The 21,030-nt window shown below is 46.5% G+C and overlaps 1 protein-coding gene across 1 annotated transcript in view; it reads left to right on the top strand.

Annotated features, from left to right (window-relative positions):
- The window catches only part of CFAP74 (cilia and flagella associated protein 74), a 211,304-nt gene that overhangs the window by 102,546 nt on the left and 87,728 nt on the right, over window positions 1–21,030 (top strand). Inside the window, exons 15-18 of the mRNA XM_069741966.1 lie at window positions 1,275–1,341; window positions 3,505–3,594; window positions 14,069–14,239; window positions 16,869–17,046. Of these exons, the coding sequence (XP_069598067.1) occupies window positions 1,275–1,341; window positions 3,505–3,594; window positions 14,069–14,239; window positions 16,869–17,046 (506 nt within the window). The remainder of the gene's footprint in view (window positions 1–1,274; window positions 1,342–3,504; window positions 3,595–14,068; window positions 14,240–16,868; window positions 17,047–21,030) is intronic.

Consider the following 21,030-nt stretch of genomic DNA (forward strand, 5'->3'; position numbering starts at 1 on the left):
ATGAAAGTTTAGAGGGACGGCCGGGTCTTGGTAGATTTGCAGTGGTATGATACTCCTTCCATTTCAATATGATCGCTTGCACAGTGCTCCTTGGGATGCTTTTGGAAATCATTTTGTATCCAAATCCAGTTTTAAACTTCTCCACAACAGTATCACGGACCTGCCTGTTGTGTTCCTTGGTCTTCATGATGCTCTCTGTGCTTCACACAGAACCCTGAGACTATCACAGAGCAGGTGTATTTATACAGAGACTTGATCACACACCGGTGGATTATATTCATCATTAGGCATTTAGGACAACATTGGATCATTCAGAGATCCACAATGACCTTCTGGAGTGAGTTTGCTGCACTGAAAGTAAAGGGGCCAAATAATATTGCACGTCCCACTTTTCAGTTTTTGAATTTCCACTAAAATTTAAAATAACCAATACATTTCGTTCAACTTCACAATTGTGTTCCACTTGTTGTTGATTCTTCACCAAAAATTTACATTTGGTATCTTTATGTCTGAAGCATGATATGTGGGAAAAGGTTGAAAAGTTCCAGGGGGGCGAATACTTTCGCAAGGCACTGTACTATTTTCATTATGTTGTAAAAATAACCTGGCAGATCAGTAGGATTATGCATATTAATTTTATAATATACTGTATATGTAGCGTCTAAAAAGAAATTCTAAACTTTGTAAAAATAAACATTTTTGGTGTGTGGCACCATTTTCTAAGGCAAATAACTTTTTTTTTTTAATTTTTAGATCAATGGAGATTTGTGAGGACTTGTTTTTTTGTGTGGCAAGCTGACGTTTAGATACTATATTAGAATACATGTGGTGTTTTGTTCACTTTTTTTGCACGTTTTGGAGGAGGAGAGTGACAAAAAACAGCAGTTTTGACCCTTTTGATTTTTTTCTGTTTGCAGCATTTACGTTATGGGTTGTTTTAATTTTATATGTTGATAGATCTGACTTTTATGGACTCGACAGTACCAAAGATATTTTGTTTTTATTTTTTTTAACACTTTAATTTTAAACTGAGAATTTGTTTTTTACACTGTGCTTTTCAGAAAGTTTGTGAAAAAGCATGTCTGTATTGCTGTAAAAGAGAGGAGTGATGATGGTGGAGATGGTTATTGTAACTCCTGTGACAGGTTGCCGTTCAATCAAATGGAGAACTACAGTTGCCAGAGAAGTGTAATTCAGAGGCCACTGCACAAGGTCTTATCAGAGGATAAAATATACCAAATGCAATCCCTTTGTTTTTCTCTTGATTTTCGTAGATTTGACCCTCCAGGACAGATGTCAGCAGGAATGTCCTGTGAAATGATTGTAGTATTTAAGCCCATGGTAAGCTGATAACATTACTTTTATATAAGACATTTCTGTATTTAAATAACCTCACAATTTGCTCACGCTGTAGTGAAGTGAATTGCGTGCTTTGTAAAAACACATTATGCATACATAGATTTTATTTAGATTAATACATGTTAGGACAACCACAGCATCCCCCTAACAGCACCAGCTATAGTGTCGCCGTTGCTGATCATAATGTAGTGCCCCCATAATTCATTGAGTCATAGTGCCCCCATAATTCATTGATCTATAGTGCCCTCATAATTGATCCTGCTATAGTGTCCCCATAATTGATCCTGCTATAGTGACCTCATAATTGATCGTGCTATAGTTCCCCATAATTGATCCTGCTATAGTGCCCCCATAACTGATCCTGCTATAGTGCCCCCATAACTGATCCTGCTATAGTGACCCCATAATTGATCGTGCTATAGTGCCCCCATAACGGATCCTGCTATAGTGCCCCAATAACTGATCCTGCTATAGTGCCCCCATAACTGATCCTGCTATAGTGCCCCCATAACTGATCCTGCTATAGTGTCCCCATAATTGATCCTGCTATAGTGACCTCATAATTAATCGTGCTATAGTTCCCCATAATTGATCCTGCTATAGTGCCCCCATAACTGATCCTGCTATAGTGCCCCCATAACTGATCCTGCTATAGTGCCCCCATAACTGATCCTGCTATAGTGTCCCCATAATTGATCCTGCTATAGTGACCTCATAATTGATCGTGCTATAGTTCCCCATAATTGATCCTGCTATAGTGCCCCCATAACTGATCCTGCTATAGTGCCCCCATAACTGATCCTGCTATAGTGACCCCACAATTGAGCGTGCTATAGTGCCCCCATAACGGATCCTGCTATAGTGCCCCCATAACTGATCCTGCTATAGTGCCCCCATAACTGATCCTGCTATAGTGCCCCCATAACTGATCCTGCTATAGTGCCCCCATAACTGATCCTGCTATAGTGCCCCCATAACTGATGCTGCTATATTGCCCCTATAACTGATGCTGCTATATTGCCCCCATAACTGATCCTGCTTTAGTGCCCCCATAACTGATCCTGCTATAGTGACCCCATAATTGATCCTGCTATAGTGCCCCCATAAGTGATCCTGCTGTAGTGCCCCCATAAATGATCCTGCTATAGTGCCCTCATAACTGATCCTGCTATAGTGACCCCATAATTGATCCTGCTATAGTGCCCCCATAACTGATCCTGCTATAGTGCCCCCATAACTGATCCTGCTATAGTGCCCCCATAACTGATCCTGCTATAGTGCCCCCATAATTGATCCTGCTATAGTGCCCCCATAACTGATCCTGCTATAGTGCCCCCATAACTGATCCTGCTATAGTGCCCCCATAACTGATCCTGCTATAGTGCCCCCATAATTGATCCTGCTATAGTGCCCCCATAACTGATCCTGCTATAGTGCCGTCATAACTGATCCTGCTATAGTGACCTCATAATTGATCCTGCTATAGTGTCCCATAATTGATCCTGCTATAGTGACCCCATAATTGATCCTACTATAGTGCCCCCATAACTGATCCTGCTATAGTGACCCCATAATTGATCCTGCTATAGTGTCCCATAATTGATCCTGCTATAGTGACCCCATAATTGATCCTACTATAGTGCCCCCATAACTGATCCTGCTATAGTGACCCCATAATTGATCCTGCTATAGTGACCCTATAATTGATCCAGCTATAGTGCCCCCATAACTGATCCTGCTATAGTGACCCCATAACTGATCCTGCTATAGTGCCCCCATAACTGATCCTGCTATAGTGCCCCCATAACTGATCCTGCTATAGTGCCCCCATAATTGATCCTGCTGTAGTGACCTCATAATTGATCCAGCTATAGTGCCCCCATAATTGATCCTGCTGTAGTGCCCCCATAACTTATCCTACTGTAGTGCCCCCATAACTGATCCTGCTATAGTGCCCCCATAACTGATCCTGCTATAGTGCCCCCATAATTGATCCTGCTGTAGTGACCTCATAATTGATCCAGCTATAGTGCCCCCATAATTGATCCTGCTGTAGTGCCCCCATAACTTATCCTACTGTAGTGCCCCCATAACTCAGACACTGTTGTGGTTGCCCACTGTGTCTAATGATTATTCATTATTTAGATTAATGAAGATCTAGAAGGAGAGGTGATGATGCTGGCGCAGACCGGACGCTTCTCTGTTCCAGTCAAATGTTCAACGAAGAAGTGTGAGGTACGGTGACTGCTGCCGTATCCAGCAACGTAGCAGCATTACCATTGTATATTACCATTGTATTTCCATTCCAGAACACATGTAAGCATAAAACATGAAGGCACGTCTCTAGGATTTGCTCCTACTATCTGATGCTGTGATTTGACAGTATCACTTGCCAATTATACCCTGACATTTGGGCTGTACAGTTTGGTTCTAAAATAAAATCTTCAAACTTTATTTGCATGAACTTTCACAAAAATATATATATATATACAGCCAAGCGAAGAGAAAGGTATCCTTACTAGGCTTTTTCAACCTCAACAGTTTTTTGTCACTTCATGGATACAAACTAATGATACACACTATTTAAAACCAACGAGCCGTGATATAATTTATACATGAAACTCAATTTATTATATTGATTTGTTATATTTTATTTTCTCTATCGCCTTTCATTGGGGGACACAGGAACCATGGGTGTATGCTGCTGCCACTAGGAGGCTGACACTATGCAAATAAAAAAGTCAGCTCCTCCCCTGCAGTGTACACCCCACCGACTGGAAGTAGGATATTCAGTTTAGCTTAGTGTCAGTAGGAGGTGGACACGGGTCTTTCATTAGACCCTTATCTACCTCAATGTGCGTCGTTCCTTTTCAGGTTTTTCCGGAGGGGATACAGGGTGATACAGGTACACCTGTAATCCCACAAAGCGGACTATGAGTACGGCGTGTACTGCCACCCCGTATCCTCATAGATCCCTCTCCAGGACCAAGATCCTAGCACACAAGCGTGCTGAGAAGTCCGGTCCTGGCTCCGTCCCCCACCCACTGGCCCACCAGAGCCTGTCGGTTGGAGGTGACGAGGACGTCCATCACCAGCTCCATGGACGTCTCATCCCCCTCAGGTTAGTAACGGCGTGGGATGTTTAGGTGAGTATTTTCCATGCTCCCTTTTCCCAGATCACTCGCAGTGTGGGGGAGCAGAGGTCCCTGAGGCACGATTTTTACTTTTATGTTAGGAATCCCAGAATAGCATCGCAGCGGGTCAGGCAGCAGCGCTCCCTTTTGAGCTGCGGTGATGGCAGGCTAGGTACGCTGGTTCTGTCTCTTCTTCTGCCGCCATCAGCGCGACACTCTGACAGTCTGCCGCACCGCTTCCCCCTGGGCCGCACTGTTCGTCGGCAACATTGCTTTTCTGTCCCTGCGCGGCGGCCTTGGCAGACTGCCGCGCTGCTCTTTCCCTGCGGCGTTCTGCTTCGGCGCCGCGGCTCTCTTATCCGGCGGCGCCGGCCTCTAATTTAGGCCCCGGTTCCGGCCGGGGCCTACTTCCGACGCCGCGACCCTACTCTTCGTTCCCTCGGGCGGCCCTGGCAGGCTGCCGCACTGCTCTGCGGCGCACTGTTCCGGGGCCGTGGCCTCTTCTACCGGCGCGCCGGCCTCTAATTTAGGTCCCGGCTTCTGCCGGGGCCTACTTCCGGTACCGCGCTCCTCCACTTCCGGTTTCTTCGGGCGGGCTTTCTCCCGCCCGACAATCTCTTTTCTCCCCGCCCACCGGCGCCATCTTGGTGCTCCTGGGCCCATGATTGCTACACCGCTGCTTAGCGCCACATCGCAGCAGGGCGCACGTTCCAGCGCCCTTTTCAGCGGTCTCCTTCTGCGGTTCTTCCAGACTGCAGCCAGGCCCTTTCTTTCCCCAGCACACGTTTCCTCCGGCGGGGTCCCCTGCATCCTCCTTAGGTTGCCATCTCATCGCTGGTGCCCTGGATCTGTGCCATGATGCCGGTCGCAGCTACAGCCAGGAGCAGTCTGCAGGACCCTACTATTACTGTGAGTAGCTCTGCTATGCAGCCTATTACTCCCCTCTCCTGTTTCCCTAACCTTCGGACATCATTTAGTGGGTCTGCTCCCAGGCCTAACCCTATAAGGAGAGCGTCCCCGTCCTCCTGCTTCCTCTTGTCAGCTGCAGCAACTCCCTGTCCAGGAGTCCCTAACCCGGGTGAGGCCGAGACCCCTATCCCTGGGTGGGTTTTCCTTCTGTCTCAGTCTGGGGCGGACCTCACCAGGATGTCACGACCTTGGTATCCGTGCCTGTCCGCAATCGCTAGTGGGTCACAGGATTCTCCGTCCAGCCTACAAGAGATACAGAACAGGGGGATACAGGGTGAACAGTCACACCTGCAATCCCACATTATGGACTATGAGTACGGCGTGTACTGCCACCCCGTATCTTTATAGATCCGACGGCAGGACCATGATCCTAGCACACAAGCGTGCTTAGAGGTTCGGTCCCAGCTCCCTTCCCCACCCACTCGCCCTCCAGAGCCTGTCGGAGGAGACCATGACGTCCACCATCAACCCCATGGACGTCTGACACCTGTCTTTCCCGCTCCATCTTGCCCTCCGGTCTGGACCGGTGAGATCCCTCTTCCTGATCCTCCTCTCTATCGAGAGAGAGACGGGCTTCCTCGGTCATGTTTGCAGAGGAAGTTTCAGACTTGGATAGCCTTATTGATGCGATCAACCAGACCCTAAGCATCATGGATACCTCTACGGAACCCGCAGAATAGGCGGTTTTCGTTTAGACGGTCAAACCACTTTCCAGGACCTTTGCCCCACACACGCTGAACAGGTGGTGGTACTTACCAGGAGAAATGCGAGCCATACCAGATGCTTGCAGACAGGGAAGCATCTCGGCATCCTATATCCCTTCTCTCCTGAGCTCATCGCTAACTGGACTGATTCCTCGGCAGGAAGCGGGCAATTCTGGACTCGTCAGTTCCCAGACTGTCTATCAGCTTGGCACGGGTTCCAAGGATACTTTTATAGAACCGCTGGAAAAATCAGCCTTTTGTAACGGCTGCTTCTACTTTGTGCCTCGGCCATTGCCTCTACCTGGGTCTCAGGGACCATGGATAGATGGACCAAACAGCCTTGTAAGAGCACCCCGCCTGAAGCTCCTCCGGGGGAGCTAGCCGACCTGACGGACCGGATTTCCTATGCAGGGAAATATTTGGTATCTGCCTCCCTAGATGCGCAGCTTGTGCAGCTCACGCATCCAGCATTATGGTGGCCATCCAACGGAATATTCGGCTCTACACACAGCCCTTCCGGGGGGCCTGTTTCTTTGGCTACATGAGGGAACAAATTATTAATGACGCCACGGGAGGCACGAGTTCCCTTTGTCCCTTCGCTGTTTTGCGGCGTCGGAAGATTCCTCTAGCTAACACAGACTGCGATCTCGTCTGGCTAGAGAAAAGGCTTTCCTTTAAGCCTATCCCTTCCCGGTGTGCCCGCAACTCCCATGGTTGGTCCACCAGGCCTAGACCTGGCAGATCTTCTCCGGCATAATAACTCGTGCTAACGGCCCAGCGTTTCTTCGAGTTTGGGCGGGCATCTCCTGCCTTTTTCAGGGATGTTTGGCTAGCTTCGGTGGAGGACGCCTAGATCAGGGAGGTGGTATCCTCTGGATACAAGATAGGGTTCGCTTAGCGGCCCGGAATCGCTTCTTTGAATCCCGCCCTCTAAAAATCCTCCTCTGATCTTGGGTTTCTTTGCGTCCATTACCTTCCTTCTTTGTTCGGAGGTTATTGTTTCCGTCCCACAGCAGGTACGCTTCCCAGGTTTCTATCCAAACCTGCTTGTAGTGCCGAAGAAGAGCGGCGCAGTTCGACCCTTTCTGTCTCTGAACTTGGTGAACAGAAGGTTCCGCATGCGGCATTTCAGGATGAAGTTCCTCTGTTCAGTCCTGGCTTCCATGGACCCACAGGATTTCCTGTGCTACACGGATATCCAAGAGGCCTTGCTCCATGTCCTGATTTTCCTTGATGATCAGGGGCCTTAGTGCTCATTCCATACCTTGAAGTAATCCTCATCAAGCCTCTGCCCCTCTCTCAGGCCCCGAGGGTCTGACCATCGTCCTAGACTCCCTGTCCTGTTTCTGGTGGCTGGCCAACAGAACAAAGTCTTGTCTTGTTCCGAGTCAGCGTCTCGTCCTCTTAGGCATGTTGTTCGACATCGCTAGGGGTTTTTCTTCTTGAGAAGCGGGCAATTCTCCATACAGAGTTCGCTCTCTGCAGGGCCCTCGGCTGCCTTCCTTCCGTTCAGCTACGACGGTCCTGTGAGGCATGGTGACAGCTCCGTAAGCGTTCTCTTTTGCGCGGTTCCACTTGGGACCACTTCAGCAGGCCATCCTTCCTCAGTGGGACACGTCTGTGCTGTCTCTGGACCCTCCAATCCGACTTTCCATCAGATTCTAATAGCCTCTCAACTGGTGGCTGTCATCCCCTCTCATTCCTCATGTCCGGTCCTCCCCAAGGCAGGTGGTGACGACGGTCACCAGCCTTCCCGGCTGGGGTGCGTTTTCTCGCCATCCGTCATTGAAGGGGGCGTTGGTCGGAGCAAGGGTCCTCTCCGCCGATCGACACCATTGAGAGAGGGGCCTTTCTTCTATCCCTGAGTCACTGGGAAAGGCTTCTCAGACGTCTGCCAGTCAGAATCCAGACGTCCAATGCCTCGGCTGTGGCTTATGTCAATCGCCAGGGAGGGAATCAGTCTCTTGGCTATGGCGGAGGTATCCAGGATCCTCTGGGCAGAGGCGACGGTTTCAGCACTATCCACAGTGTATATCCCCGGCGTGGACAACTAGGCCGCAGTGTTTTCTCTGCCGTGAGGGCCTTGCGGCAGGACAGGGGTCCCGACTCAGGAGGTCTTCCTTCAAATTTTCCTTGGATGAGGAATTCCAGACACCGATCTCCTGGCGGCCCGACTGCTTAGGAAGAGTCCACCGTTTTGTTTCCAACTCCGCAATCCTCTTGTGGTGGATACCGATACCTTGACCATTCCTGGGTCGCCATTTGTACTTACCTTTCTGTTCCTCCCTCCCCTTTCTTCCCAGACTGTTGAAGATCTATGCGGAGGGGGTGCCGGTCATTCTGACCGCACCAGATTGGCCCAGAAGGTCTGGTTCACTGAGATCGTTTATCTCCTCGCGGACTCTCACTGGAGGCCCCAGTCAGGTCAGATCTTCTGTACTAGGGACCCATCTGCCGCAGAATTCTTGGTGTCTCAGGTTAACAGCTTTGCTGTTGAAACCTTCCTTTTTGGCCGTTCTCTCTAGGTGGGACTTGATGCTGGCCTTGCCCTTAGTTTTCTGAAGGGTCAGATAGCAACCCTTTCCATCCTTTTTCTGAAGTCCCTTTTCAGAGGTCCTTTGCTACTGGCTATCACGGTACGAAGATTTATATCCGTCCCGTTCTCAGATCAGGACCTTTCTTCAGTAGCGCATGCGGCTCCCTCGTACCACACTTCCGTGGATCCCTGGGACCTCAGTCTTGTTCTGGAGGCTCGGTGGACTTTCTCCCTTGAGCCTCTCCATGAGCCTCACTGTCTGCTCTGTCCTGCAAGGTGGCTTTGCTGGTGGCCATCTCCACGCATCTCGGAGTTGGTGGCTCTCTCCTATCGCCCCTTTCTTGGTTTTTCACCAGGATAGGGTAGTTTTACGGCCTTCGTCGCCTTTTCTTCCCAGGGTGGTGTCCTCCTTTTACTTGAATAAGATTGTCCTTCCCACCTTTGTCCTGCTCCGATCGATTCTCTGGGGCATTCTCTGAACAGGCTAGACCTGGTCAGGGCGGTGAGGATCTATTTGTGTAGGGCCGCCTTCTTTAGGAAGAAGGTCTGTCCTTTGTCATTCCAGACGGTACGCCAAGAGGCCTGCCGGCTTCCAAGATTACGATTGTTCTCTGGATCAGACCTGCCATTCTGGAGGCTCACCGGATCAAGAACAGAGTGACTCCTCACTCTGCTCCGGGCAGTGGGCGCCTCCTGGGCGGTACACCATGGGGCATCTGCCCTACATCTTTGCTAGGTGGAAACCTAGTGTTCCGGTCACTCCTTTGCCAAGGGGTTATAAGCTCCATACCTACGCTTCAGCAGTTGCCAGCCTAGGCGGAAGGATCTTGCAGGCGGCAGTGGTGATTCCTCCGACCTGAATGGAGTTTTTCTGCTGTTCCCACCCCAGGGACTGCTTTGGGACGTCCCATGGTTCCTGTGTCACCCAATGAAAGGCGATAGAGAAAACAGGATTTTTGGTTGCTTACCGTAAAATCTGTTTCTCGGAGCCTTCATTGGGGGACACAGCACCCTCCCAAGTTGAACAGCTCTGTTTACTGTATACGTTTGAGTTCTTTGAACACTCTTTGAGTGTTTGAAACTGTTGATCTGTGAAGCGCCGTGGAGTTTGTTGGCGCTATATAGATAAAGTTTATTATTATTATATTATTATTCTTTCTCTTTTACACGTTGCTTCTCCTACTGCTTTCTCACTAACTGAATATCCTACTTCCTGTCGGTAGGGTGTACACTGCAGGGGAGGAGCTGACTTTTTTATTTGCATAGTGTCAGCCTCCTAGTGGCAGCAGCATACACCCATGGTTCCTGTGTCCCCCAATGAAGGCTCCGAGAAACAGATTTTACGGTAAGCAACCAAAAATCCTGTTTTATTTGTGACCTTTAATGCGGTTGTCTTGTTAAAACAAGTTATGACCCATCCAGAGGATAGGTGATAGTTCAGTGGGGGTCCGACCACTGGGATCCACACCCATCAGCAGGACGGAGAACTTTTATCCCCAACAGGGAACCTTTATCCCTGGACGCCTGAACGCCGCCCTTTTCATTCTCTCTGTATGTGCATTGCCCTCTATTCTAACATTGATAAAAGTCCCCGCTCTGCCGATCAGTGCAGGTTCCAGCAGTCAGACCTCCAGCGACCTTTTCTGGAGATAACTTGTTTTTCCTGGACAACTCCTTAATGTTCTTCCCTCGTTGTAAGGGTTAGTTCTTCGGAACCGCCCTAGAACACTTATAACAAGCTGGTCTCCAATGATCTAATCATTCATTGGTTTTAAATAGTGTGCAGTATTAGTTTGTATCTTGCCTCGAAAGGATACCTTTTTTTTTAACTTGCTCGATTTTTCTTTTTTGGAGAAAATTCATGGAAATAAAGTTTGAAGATTTTTTGTAAGCGCTTGACTACTTGGCAAGGCTTATGTAAAGCTGGTGCACTCCTAGATGAACGAGGTTTGGATGTCTAAAGTCTTGGTGAGCAAGCTACTAATCCCTTTTTTTTGCTGGGGGAAAAAGTGAAATTGATCACTATACCAATTAATTTATTATACTTGGAGACAACATCATAAAAGCATGATGCCACCTCTAACATAATTTAACCTTTCCAAAAATTCAGGACAAATATGGAGTCCATGGTGGGTTGAAGTTCAGAAGGGGCACTTGGAAACATCAGCTCTTGGATTCTGTAGATCAGGGGTGTCAAACTGCATTCCTCGAGGGCTGCAAACAGGTCATGTTTTCAGGATTTCCTTGTACTGCACAGGTGATAATTTAATCACCTACACAAATAATTTTTTGGTGATTAAATTATCACCTGTGCAGTACAAGGAAATCCTGAAAACATGACCTGTTTGCAGCCCTAGAGGCCTAGAGGAATGCAGTTTGACACCCCTGCTGTAGATTGTTTGAATTTTAAGAGACTGCGTCAGATGGTGATCTCTGTATGGATGAATGGGGGCTCTGAGACTCATGGTTTACTGTAAAATGCTAAAGAAAACATAGTTTGAAGAATTTTTTAGTATCATCTCTATGCTGACTACACACACCACCTCCTCACCTCGCCCCCTATCTGTCGGAGTCCCACAAGGTTCAGTCCTAGGGCTCCTGCTCTTCTCCATTTACACTTTTGGCCTGGGACAGCTCATAGAATGTCACGGCTTTCAGTATCATCTCTATGCTGATGACACACAGATCTACATCTCTGGACCAGATATCGCCTCCCTACTAACCAGAATCCCTCAATGTCTGTCTGCTATTTCATCCTTCTTCTCCGCTAGATTTCTAAAACTTATCCTGGACAAAACAGAATTCTTCGTCTTTCCCCCATCTCTCGCGACCCTCCCAATGAATCTATCCATTACAGTAAACGGCTGCCCACTCTCCCCAGTCCCACAAGCTCGCTGTCTCGGGGTAATCCTTGACACTGATCTCTCCTTCAAACCACATATCCAAGCCCTTTCCACTTCCTGCCGCCTTCAACTCAAAAATATTTCATGGATCCGTACATTCCTAAACCAAGAATCTGCAAAAAACCATAGTCCATGCCCTCATCATCTCCCGCCTTGACTACTGTAACCTCCTGCTCTGTGGCCTCCCCTCTAACACTCTCACACCCCTCCAATCTATTCTAAACTCTGCTGCCCGACTAATCCACCTGTTCCCCCGCTATTCCCCGGCCTCTCCCCTCTGTCAATCCCTGCACTGGCTCCCCATTTCCCAGAGACTCCAGTACAAAACCCTAACCATGACATACAAAGCCATCCACATCCTGTCTCCTCCATACATCTGTGACCTCGTCTCTCAGCACTTTCCTGCACGCAACCTCCGATCCTCACAAGATCTCCTTCTCTACTCCACTCTTATCTCCTCTTCCCACTATCGCATACAAGATTTCTCACGCGTATCACCCCTACTCTGGAACTCTCTACCATCGAAACCTTCAAAAAAGAACCTGAAGACCCACCTCTTCCGACAAGCCTACAAACTGCAGTAATCACCGATTGACCAAACCGCTGCATGACCAGCTCTATCCTCACCTACTGTATTCTCACCCATCCCTTGTAGATTGTGAGCCCTCACGGGCAGGGTCCTCTCTCCTCATGTACCAGTCGTGACTTGTATTGTTCAAGATTATTGTACTTATTTTTATTATGTATACCCCTCCTCACATGTAAAGAAGCGCCATGGAATAAATGCTATAATAATAAATAATAATAATAATAAGTCAGAGATCATAGGGATAGTTCTGATTTTCCAGCATGGCCTCCTGCCAGCTTCTCCCCGCACCATTCTGCATTACTGACTGATATACGCACATAGCGACCTATTACTCAACCGAAGGGATGTAAGGAGAATACGGCCAGGGACCAACACTGGACTCCGGCTAACTTTTTCAATTATGTTGAGTAGAGCATATCTCGTAGCCATGCTCTGGTTCATGATTCCTGTAGTTCAGGCAGTGTGAATGTGATGACAGGTTCCCATTAAAGCCCTTAGTGATTTTTTTAATTTTTTTTTATTTGTCCTTTTGTTATGGTCGTTGTCTTCTTCCGGTTTCAGCGGCGCTCCATTCTCCTCTACACCACGTGTCTGCATCTGTAACCTGCCAGATCACTGTGTGGAATCTCATAGACTTGCGCTGAGAGAATACCAAAAAGTGATCTCCACTCCAGATGGCAACCAGTATCACAAATGTAGACAGTTTATTGGAGCGCCGCTGAAACCAGGCGAAGACGGCAACCGGTGGGGAAGTTACTACCTTCATGACACTTACATACATGATCTCTAGCAAAGTATGAAAAAAAATGATTGGCGTGGGGATTTAAAGGGTGGCGTCACGCTGTAAGCGGCGTTAAAGGGGCAGGACGGCATACTGGGACCCGCACCTGTTCCTACCACTTTAATGGGGCCCTGGCTTTCCCTTATCTTGGTGGTACCTATGATGGTTAGGAGGCCCGAGCCGCCAGCATATCCCTGTCTCCTGTGCAGGCCCTATCAGTGGTCCCCTCTCCCCCTAAAGGAGGTGGACTGCACCAGTGTAATAATACAACAAATAACAGGGTATACAGACAAGGTAACTTAAAGTCTCAAACTCACCAAATGCTCACACAACCACAGAGGAAACACAGAGAGGGGAAGAGAAGGAATAAACTAGGAAGGAAAACAGGTTAAACATGCAACCAAAACCGCAGACACCAATCTCTGTAAATAAACCTCCAACACCAACACTAAGCTCCTTGAACCTCCAAGCAAGGCAGTAGAACTGATCACCGACAATAGCTGAAGTCAGGACTGGGTCTATATAGAGGATCAGATTACAAAATCCACTTCAGCTGAGAGAGAGACCCAGCTCTCAGCAACTCGGCAATAAGGTTAACTCCTGCACTGCTGGCACAAAGCAGCCAGGTCAGAATACAGGTGAAGAGCTTCTGTTCATTGTGTGTGAACGAGGCCCAGAGCGCTGCGGTTCTCTGGAACCTCTCTGTCGCGGTAGCCCCATGACAGGTGGGACATATACTCAATAAATGACTCTGGAGAGAGTAGTGCAGCTACATTTCATACCTTTACAGAGGAAGCATTGCATAGCATTGTGCTCCCTATCAGAGTGGTTATTATAAATTTGGGATAACCTTTCAGTAGGACAGCAACGTGATTTACAATGATGGATCAGATGTACGTTTATGTATTGTAAAGGTTAACAGTATAGATACTAAAGTATGAAGCATCTATAAATAATGTGTCACACGGCCTGTGATATATGGGCTCTCAACATAGAAAACATGCATTTATAATATGATATCAATATAATTCATTTTGGAAGGTATAAATGTCATAAATATTAATGCTTAGCTGACCAGATACATATTTTACAGCTGACCATAGATAGCAAATGTATTGATTTTGGGACGCATGTCATCGGGGAGACCGTCACCCAGTACATCACATTGACAAATAGAGGAGCGCTTGGGACGAGGTTTTCTGTAAAGCAAATAACACAAGCAAATGATGCTCAGAAGACGCCTCCAGACATCTCTGAGGACACGGTAAGGAACTGTGTGTTGAAATGTTGATATGGATCATGCAAACTGGGACCATATCTGAATATAAAGTTAGACTTGAGATAGATTTTTACATATAAAACCCCAAAATACAGACCATAAGCCACAGAGACTGCATGGTCGTGGGGCACCATGCCTCACTGAAGGCAAAGATGTGCCTCCAAATTTGAGTGTGTCAGAACTCAGAAGCTGTCAGGTGTGTAGATGATGAATATCTCTATTTGTGGCCATTATATGACTTGTCTGCATTTTTAATCAGTTTTCCTTGCTACTGGCTTTATCAAAAGAATGTAAGTTGTCTCTGAGCTAGAGGGTAGACACTACCTTCTATGATGTCTCTTATACACAGCGCAAAGTGACATGATGGATTCCTGCTCTTCCCTCCCTGTGGCTCAGAGACTGAATCAGCAGCAGCATGAAGGGCATTGTACAACAGTACTAAGCAGTGTAGCTGCAAATCCAGCACAGAAGTATCATAAATTTGCTAGCAGCTGCAGTAGGATCTGCCGATGTCTGCCCACTCTCTCACTTTGCTGATTGTTCATCAATCCTCTTCGCTCCATACACGTAAATATGAACTTTAACCTATTTCAGAGAGCTGGCAGTCTATCTTGCTTTGGTCAATATGCATCTGTGCTGTCTTGCTAGAGTGAATTATGAGTTTGAGGTGGATAGTGGGATGGAGTGGCTCATAAGTGAAGCAGGAATAAGCAAATTTATCTGATACAAAGTGTCACGTGGTTACCGTGACAGAGAGGAGCCAGAAGACCCAGTGTTTGATTACTCCTACTCCTGCACTGAAAAGAAGCACTTCACCTTTTTAAACGGTGTAAATTTCTATTGGCAGTACAGGGGTTAATCGGCCATGTTGAGAGCTCTGGGAGCCTGGGCTCTCAGCTGAGCTTGGTTAGCCACTCCTATCCCCTATATAATCTGGGTCCTGACTGACACACATTGTCAGAGCTAGCTTATGCTGCATGGCTGGGAGTTAGTGGTTTTATGAGTAGGATTTTGGTGAGTTTATCTGTGACTGCTGCTTGGTGTAGTAAGTGTGATAATTCCTTTTCCTTCTCCTACTTTGGTTTTACCTCAACCTCCACTCCCTGGTGCATTCCTCTCTTATAAGGGAGTGAGTATTTGTATGCCTGTTTTCTGTTGCCACTGTTCATGTTGCCTTGATCGTCTGGTTGGTGTACTAAAGTGCAGAACTATTCACCTCTTCCCTGGGTGGGGGAAAGGTACAGACGGAGGGTGGATACAGGAGATAAGGCAAGGTTCGTGGCCCCGGCATCTTCACCTTCAGAAGTAACCCGTTGAACAGGGTAAGCTAGGGCGCCCTTTAGTGCTAGGGTTAGGCAAGTAGCCTCTGGTCCCAGGTCACCCAACAACCCGAGTCGTGACACAAAATTTCTTTTATTCACTTGTACCATTCATTTATGGCAAATTTGTTGAAGCAATAACTTTTAAAGGGGTTCTCCGAGAATGTGTCACATGTTTCACACTGCATTCCTTCCTAGTCATGTGTCAGGACAGGTTTAGACTGAAGAAGCACTCAACTTAAGTATATGATGCACTTAATTTATTCGTAGTACCAATAAACGTTTTGGTCACAGGAGACCTTCATCAGTTACTACAATAATAGAGATACTCTGTGGCTCCGTCTGCATGTATGGATATTGTTACTCTTTTTTTACCATGATCATCTCCTACTCCCTGTACATACGGTACTTTAGTTTTTCTTTTTTGTATGTTAAGCTTTACGTTCTGGCATTTATTGCATTTATTTTGTTTTGTTTATTCTCCATTATTGTAGTAACTGATGAAGGTCTCCTGTGACCAAAACGTTTATTGGTACTACGAATAAATTAAGTGCATCATATACTTAAGTTGAGTGCCGGATTCTTTTTATCTATACGTACGGTGTGGGAACCTACCTGCGCACCCCTCTCAGTAGTGCTCACGTTTTGTCTTAGGCTACAACTCATGACGCTGCGGTCAGGTGACCACATACAGAAACATATAGCAGAACCAACTCCTGACAGAATATCGTAAAATCATGATTTTTTTTTTAAGCTGATCATTTCACACCTAGGGTGAATGTGACAAAGGTGAGACATCTGTATAAAGAGGAGTCCTGACTTATAGTAACCCGCCATACTGACTGTACATGTCAAAAGTATAGTGACCTTACCTAATGTCCTCCATGTCCTATGTCGGTTTGATCGGCAGCCCATTTTTGTCTTCTCCAAAGTGACCACCATTGAAGCATGGGGAACGCTGTGGAAAGTCTAAACCACACTGACTTATCAGTTTAGGTGATCTAATCTGATAGGTGGAGGCAGCTGTACCAGAATGAAGGACATTCGGTATGGCGACTATACCGTATAGTCACGTTATTGTCAAGGGTGGAGGGTCGCTTTAGTCAGGATAGATTTTACTTAGCCGGGAACATGATATAACTATCAGCCAAGAGGATGGATGGCTTAAGCCACTGCCAGATCCCCCAGGGTGCCCATATGCAAATTCTAATTTGAAAATAATTATGTTAACTATTTGTCTTTGTCTTTATTTTGCCTCGTATTTGTAAAAAAAACACTTTTTTTGTATTTCTAAGATGCCTTCAGCTACAATTGAGAACACATCCTCAGATGTAGAGGAGACAATCTCTCCAGAATTTAATGATCAAAGCACAGAGATCCAAAAATCGGCCCAATCAGATGCAGTGTATGAAGGAATCGTTTATCGGGGAGAGGATGCCAAGAGCCCAAAGGGTTCTACAAGTGCTGCAATAGGTACTAGTTATTTCTATTACCGGTACATTTCTTGTACATGCTGCTGGAACCACAGGAAGCCTGAATCAGAAGGATGCATGCGCTGTTAGCCTATGTTTTTCGTTCTCTGCGGCAAAGAAAAACCTAGTTGAAAGATGGGCTGGGGACGAAGAGTCGTAACAAGTTTTGGATCCAGCAGCAGGTTAAAAAATTGCAAAAAGAGCAAGGGTGGATTTACTAAAAAATGTGTACATCACCCACATTTATATTTTAAAGCATGTTTTTGTTACTTAATTTGAAAGCAGCATGATGTAGGAGCAGAGATCCTGATTCCAGGGATGTGTCACTTGCTGGGCTGCTTGTTGTGTTTTTTATAAACTCATTGTTTTATCAGCAGGAGATTATCGCTACAGGACTACTTGTAGTGCTGCCAAGTAGTCCAACCCCGCCTCCAACACTGATTGGCAGCTTTCTGTCTATGCAGTTGCCAATCAGCGTTGTGGGCGGAGTTATAAAGAGCTCAGTATTCAGAGATCTGCAGCAGAGAAGACAGTTTTTAATCAAAACTCCATGCAGCACCCAGTAAAGTAAGTGATAAATCGCTGGAATCGGGCTCAATTTCTCTACATCATGCCGCTCTCAGATGGGGTAGCAAAAACTTGCTGACAGATTCCCTTTGATGAAACTTTTGCAGTTTTTTTTTATCCTTGTGCTTGATCCAAAACTGGATTGTTGCATTTTAGCAAAATATTTCTTGAAGCCTAACAAACTTAATCCATGCACCGGAGCATGGATCGCATGGATTAAGTGGCATATACACATCGAGCAAGGGTGAGTTTTTCTTAAGCCAGTCTTAAAGAAAGACCCACTAGAGTAAAGTGCGCTAAATTCATTGGGAGATGCACGCCTCTTCATGAATATGGAACATCTTTGCGTTATCCATGCTCCAAAAACTGAGATCTGTATCGGCTATGACTAGGAGTGGATTTTTTTCTGTAATGTCCGGTGTAAATTAAAGTGAATTTGTTGGGCTGTTGGTAGGTTGGGCCACCATCACATTAAGCCTTGCTTGGTAGCAGGGCTGACATAAAACAACTGCAAGTTGCAAAAAAAAAACCGAAAAAAAACGAAAAAAAAAAAAAACAACCTTTATGCAGCAGAACACTGTCATAAAGGGCTTAATGGATTTCCCCCATTCTTGACTACAAACCATTGTTATGACTGTTGCCAATTATTGCCATTGTTCATTTCTCTGTCATCATTTGATAGAACCGTTTTTTATTACCCCAACAGCTGTAAGGTATACTGTATGTGTATATACAATGTGATCACTGTGCAGTCTGGACAAAGAAATAGAATAAATACTTATTGGGGGACAAAGGCATAGGAAATAATGAGGTCCTACCATTCACGGTCCTTGGCAGGGCTCTCTCTCTCCCGGCAGGGGTCAGACTAGGTTCCCCATAACGTTATATACCATGCACCCTTTTATAGGGGTTCTCCTTGAAACAAGTTAACTGGCTGATCAGTGGGATTTCCACCCTCTGGGACCTGCACTGATCAGAAGGGGACACATTGAGGCAAGTTCACACGTTGCGGTTTTTACCGCGGATCCGCAGCGTTTTTGATACTGCGGATCTGCAGCAGTTTTCAGTGCGGTCTACAGTACCATGTAAACCTATGGAAAACCAAATCCGCTGTGCACATGCTGCGGAAAAAACACGAGGAAACGCAGCGTTGTTTTTTCTGCAGCATGTCAATTCTTTGTGCGGAACTGCAGCGTTTCTGCACTCATTGACTTGCATTAAGTCGGGCACTTCCGCAGCAAAATTGCAGATGTAAAAAAGATCTGCAGTTTAGCTGAGGAGGAAACGCTGCAGTTCGGGAGGGGGAAGAGTGTGGGCGGAGTGTGGGCGGTGACTGTGTGCGGGTGGGGTCTGCGAGCTCTCCATGCCGGGTCTGCGGGCTGTCCGGGGGTCTGCCGTCTCTCCGTGCCAGGTCTGCGCGCTGTCCGGGTGGTCTGCGGGCTGTCCGGGGGTCTGCTGTCTCTCCGTGCCGGGTCTGCGGGCTGTCCAGGTGGTCTGCGGGCTGTCGGGGGGTCTGCCTTCTCTCCGTGCCGGGTCTGCGGGCTGTCCGGTGGTCTGCGGCCTGTCGGGGGGTCTGCGGCCTGTCCGGGGGGTCTGCTGGCTGTTCGAGTGTGTGTGTGTGTGCATATGTTTGTGCAGGCATCGTCCAATGGGACTTCAAGTTCCATCGGGCTATACCTGCTACAGTGACAGTGAGTGACACATTAGCTAATGATGGCACAGTAGTAGTCCCATCATCCGGCTAATGTGTTGACTGTATAAAAAAAACCACAAACATACAACATATTACATACAACATGCATACTACATACATACAACATACATACAGACATACAAAATACTACATACATGCAACATACTACATACGTGCAATATACTACATACAACATGCATACAGCATGCAACATACATGCAACACACTACATACATGCAACATACTACATACATGCAACATACTACATACATGCAACATACTACATATTACATACATACTACATACATACAACATGCAATATACATACAACATGCAACATACATACAAAATGCAACATACATACGACAAACATGCAACATACTACATACATGCAACATACTACATACATGCAACATACATACAACATGCAACATACATACAACATGCAATATACATACAACATGCAACATACATACAACACACATACAACATACTACATACATACAACATACATACAACATGCAACATACATGCAACATACATGCAGCATACATACAACATACATACAACATACTACATACATACAACATGCAACATACTACATACATGCAACATACTACATACAACATACTACATACATACAACATACTGCATACAACATACTACATACATACAACATATAGACATACAGTACATACAACATAGAGTACATACTCACCATCACTTGATCCCCGAAGCCAGTGTCACCTGTAAAAAATATTAAAATAATAAACAAACACTATACTCCCTGATCAGCAAAAATCCAATTAAAACGAGTGTCCCACGACGATCTCCCGTGGAGAGCAGCAGCATCAGCTGATGCGACCGCTCTCCAGGGGCTCCAGGAATACAATGACGGAAGGTATCCTTATGCACTGTATTCCTCCGCCACTGTAAAAAATAGTCTCTAGTCTCACTTATGGCACTGCTGTGTGAGAAAGTTCCCACGCAGCAATGCCATAAAGTGAGACCCTGAACTAAGGTAACCTCTTCAGTGATGCACTGCAGGAGCCATTGTCTCCTGTCAGTGTGTCACTGGAGGTCTATAGAGCAGTGACATCACCCGATGTCACTGTTCTATAGGGGAGATCGTCATGGGACACTCGTTATTAATTGGACTGCGTCGGACAGGGAGTATACGGTTTATTATTTTTAATTTTTTACAGACGATCGAGTATGGTAAGTATGGTTAAATTAAGAATATTAAAATACTTTGTTCTGGCTGTGTCTTTATTTTTTTTTTAAACTCTTTCACTACTCTAGGATTAATAATGGATAGACGCCTCTCCATTATTAACCTGGCTTAATGTCACCTTACAATACCAAGGTGACATTAACCCCTTATTACCCCATATCCCACGGCTACTCGGGAGTGGGAAGAGAGGGGCTAAGTGCCAGAATTGGCGCATCTCGCAGATGCGCCATTTCTGGGGTGGCTGGGGGCTGGTGTTTGTAGCCGGAGGGTGGCCAATATCCATGGCCCCTCTCCAGGCTATGAATATCCGCCCGCAGCTGTCTGCGTAGCCGCTCTGGCTATAAAATATAGGGGGACCCCACGTCTTTTTTGGGGGGGTCCCCCTATTTTAATAGCCAGTAAAGGCTACGCTGACAGCTGCGGGCTGATATTCATAGCCTGGGAGGGGCCATGGGTATTACCCCCTTCCCAGGCTACAAATATTGGCCCCC

This window comes from Ranitomeya imitator, chromosome 10 (assembly GCF_032444005.1).
Source record: "Ranitomeya imitator isolate aRanImi1 chromosome 10, aRanImi1.pri, whole genome shotgun sequence".
In the NCBI taxonomy this organism is placed as follows: domain Eukaryota; kingdom Metazoa; phylum Chordata; class Amphibia; order Anura; family Dendrobatidae; genus Ranitomeya; species Ranitomeya imitator.